Source organism: Microtus ochrogaster, chromosome 4 (genome assembly GCF_000317375.1).
Source record: "Microtus ochrogaster isolate Prairie Vole_2 chromosome 4, MicOch1.0, whole genome shotgun sequence".
Classification (NCBI taxonomy): Eukaryota; Metazoa; Chordata; class Mammalia; order Rodentia; family Cricetidae; genus Microtus; species Microtus ochrogaster.
In genome coordinates, this window is record NC_022011.1 from 40,588,770 (window position 1) to 40,591,975 (window position 3,206).

Here is a 3,206-nt window from a genome sequence, read left to right on the forward strand (position 1 = left end):
CACACACACACACACACACACACACCAAAAGGTTATATCAGATTCACCCAAGCAGGGTAATTGATGTTTCCCAAACACATTTGCCCACATTCTGCTCTGAGAAATTTTAACAGCAGGCACGGCCTAGAGGACGAGCTACATCTCAATCCTTACAAAACACTCATGTGTGCTCCAGGCTAAGAGAGGTGGCCTTAGGTTTCCAGAGATGTAGCCAGGAAGTAACCTAACAGAGGAGAGTAGACTGAAAGCCTGGGAGAGGAATTGGTGGACTGCTGGTGACCCTTAACATGATAAAAACATCTTAAAGAGGCCAGAGGGCATCATTTCATGGCACTTGGGATGACAGAGCTAGTCTTGAGATGCACTGTGGAACTGCATCTGTTACCAAGGTTTCCATAAAAAATTCTACTATCCATTTGGTCTAACAAGTACACCCAGAGGAGCAAGGGCTGTGGAGGAGGAGGCCAGGGTCAAGGCCAAGGTTGGAGCCCGAGTTGGAATTTATTTTCGCTTTAATGACCCTAATACCATACTCAATTCCTGAGAAGAAATTGTGGCCAGAGGGAGTAATTCTGAATTATGTTTGCTCTGCCCAGATTCTAGGCTTTGACATCCTTCTGATGAAAAACCTGAAGCCTATGCTACTTGAAGTGAATGCAAACCCCAGCATGAGAATTGAGCACGAATACGAAGTAAGTGATTGCATCGTCCCCTGGACTGTGGACCTGTGAGGCGGCCCCTTAACTGCCCAAGACTTGCCATCCTCAGAATTTCACAACTAAATTCCGTTCAAGTCAAATAATTTTAGTTCTGTTGAGCTCCAAAGAGAGTCTATTAATATAAGACCTTTCCGACCCACGGTAATTTCCCAGCATACCATTCTTCTCATTTTAAAGGTGGGAAACTTAGAAGCGGCTGAGCCTTTCCATCCACTGTGACATGAACTAATTAGTTAGCCTCAGGAGATGAGCTGACTGAAATTCTGTAATGTGAGTTAGCCATGCCGGCATGCTTGGCCACTAAGATAAACAGCACATTTAACAGTGCTCATGCTGCACCCCCACAAATGCTGCCAAGGAGTCAGAGGAAATAGCCCTAAAATTACTACTGGGCTTTTTGGGGGATTATCTGGATTCTTTTAATTTTCTTAAGCCCTTCCCACATTCCCAGGTTGTACATAATGAGTGTGTATAATTTTGATAATCCAAAAAGCTCAGGGCTAAGACCAGGCATAGTGCACATCTGTAACCCCAGGCGTCCAGAGGGCAGGGCAGAGCAATCACAAGTTCAAGGCCATCCTCAGCCAGCCTGGGCTAACAAAATAAAACCTTAACCAATAACAATAAAATCACAGTGCTGTTAATTTTTTGGTGTGGGTTTTGTGGATTTATAAACAGTGATTTCATATTTAAGCTAAGATTAAGGAGTGTTAAAACCCCTTTCTGTGGATTTGCCAAGGCCAGATGCATGATTGCACAATCCATTGAGCTAGATGAGGTACGCAGGGATAAGCATCAGAAGTGGGTCACAGTTCAGCTCTGACTTGGAATCCTTACCTTCCAAGCTCTCTCCAGGGGTGTTTGAAAATATCCCCAGCCTGGTGGATGAAGAGGTGAAGGTGGCCGTGATCAGAGACACGCTGCGCCTCATGAATCCTCTGAAGAAGAAGAAGGAGATGCAGTAAGTCTTATGTCGCTCATTTCTGCTGATTCTTTCATTTCTCTATGTGTCCTAAGCAGGCAAAGGAACTTCTTGAAATCTAAGTGAATAAATCACCTTTTTTTTAATTTCACAAATAGTCCCAAGCAACCATCAGCTCAAAATCAGGAGTGGTCGGGAACACCACTCAGTGGTAGAGAATGTGTGAAACCCACGTCCAATTCCCAGCACTACAACCAAACAATCGATACACAGATAGAACCAGGAATTAAGTCACAGTTGCGATTCAGTGCTAAATCCCCATGGTTATCCACATCTGTAGGTGCTCACCAAGCTCCCCCTTCACTCGGCCGCCCATGGGGACATGAAGGAAAGGATGTATGTCCCTGCCTCAGCCTTCTGCAGTCATCCTAGGTATGAAGAACTTTTCACTCGGCCATTTGTTCTGTTTGTCCCCCACCACACAGGCTTTCCAGGTACATGCTGACTGATTAGCATCTGCCTAGCTTTTAGGCAGAACCCGAAGGCAGGCATTTCAGGAACTTCTCATACCTGTGATGTATCAGATGGCCCCAAAGCTCCCAGACATGTCAGCATTTGCCAGCTGTGAGACAAGAGGAATGTTCACTTCCCCGGCCCAGTTCCTGTTTGCGTTCCTACACAGCAGTGCTTCTCACCCTTGAGCGCACTTAGAGAGTGCCAGCGCAAGGGCTCCACCTTCATCGGTTCTGCACAGTGTTGTGACCATGGCTTGGAGATTTGTCCACAGCCGTCTGTAGGTTCTCTAGATGCTGCATCTTGGCCGCTGTGGTTGAGCAACCGCACCTTGTAAGAAATGTCAGGCAGGCTGGCTGGTCCCTGCTTCCTGATCTCTTCTGAGAGCAACTCACCATTCTGGTGGCAGCCCAGGAACCTTAACCTGTGGTTTGCATAGGACAGTTGTGCAGGTGTGGCCACCATGGACTTCTGCTCTAGAGGTGATGTCCCTGGGCCACAAAGTCCTCTGAGCACCTCGGGCCCGACAGCAGGCAGATGATACGGCCACTGACTAAACGCGTTCAGCCGTTCTCACCCTTTACCCCTCAGAACAAACACTGGTTGAGCTATAATTTAATTAGATTAAGTGCAATAAAGCACACTCCTTAAAGATCTCTTCTGTAATGGTTATTGATTCCAGCGATCAAGATGAGATCCCAAGAGAGTTTGTGCTCTATGCAGAGAGAAGTGACTGGCTTTCTGTGGCATGGGGGTGCAGATTATTTTAGGATGACCTTGACACATTGCTATTCTGACTTCACTGGAACAAGAAGTTAAAATAGTGTGGTCTGAGCATACTTTTAAATTTTATTTTTTTCTTTTGAAAATTTCCTAAGTGAGTACTATATTACATCATTTTCATCCCTTCCTCACCTGCTCTAGCTCATCATCTGTCCTTCCTATTACTCCATCTCAATATCAGTAACTATTTTTTTTTTTTGTTTTTGTTTTTCGAGACAGGGTTTCTCTGTGGCTTTGGAGCCTGTCCTGGAACTAGCTCTGTAGACCAG

At 45.7% G+C, this 3,206-nt stretch overlaps 1 protein-coding gene across 1 annotated transcript in view; it reads left to right on the top strand.

The window, feature by feature from the left end:
• Ttll11 (tubulin tyrosine ligase like 11) overlaps positions 1 to 3,206 on the top strand; it is a 244,069-nt gene that overhangs the window by 95,898 nt on the left and 144,965 nt on the right. Inside the window, exons 6-7 of the mRNA XM_026778629.1 lie at positions 597 to 692; positions 1,565 to 1,680. Coding sequence (XP_026634430.1) covers positions 597 to 692; positions 1,565 to 1,680 — 212 coding nt within the window. The remainder of the gene's footprint in view (positions 1 to 596; positions 693 to 1,564; positions 1,681 to 3,206) is intronic.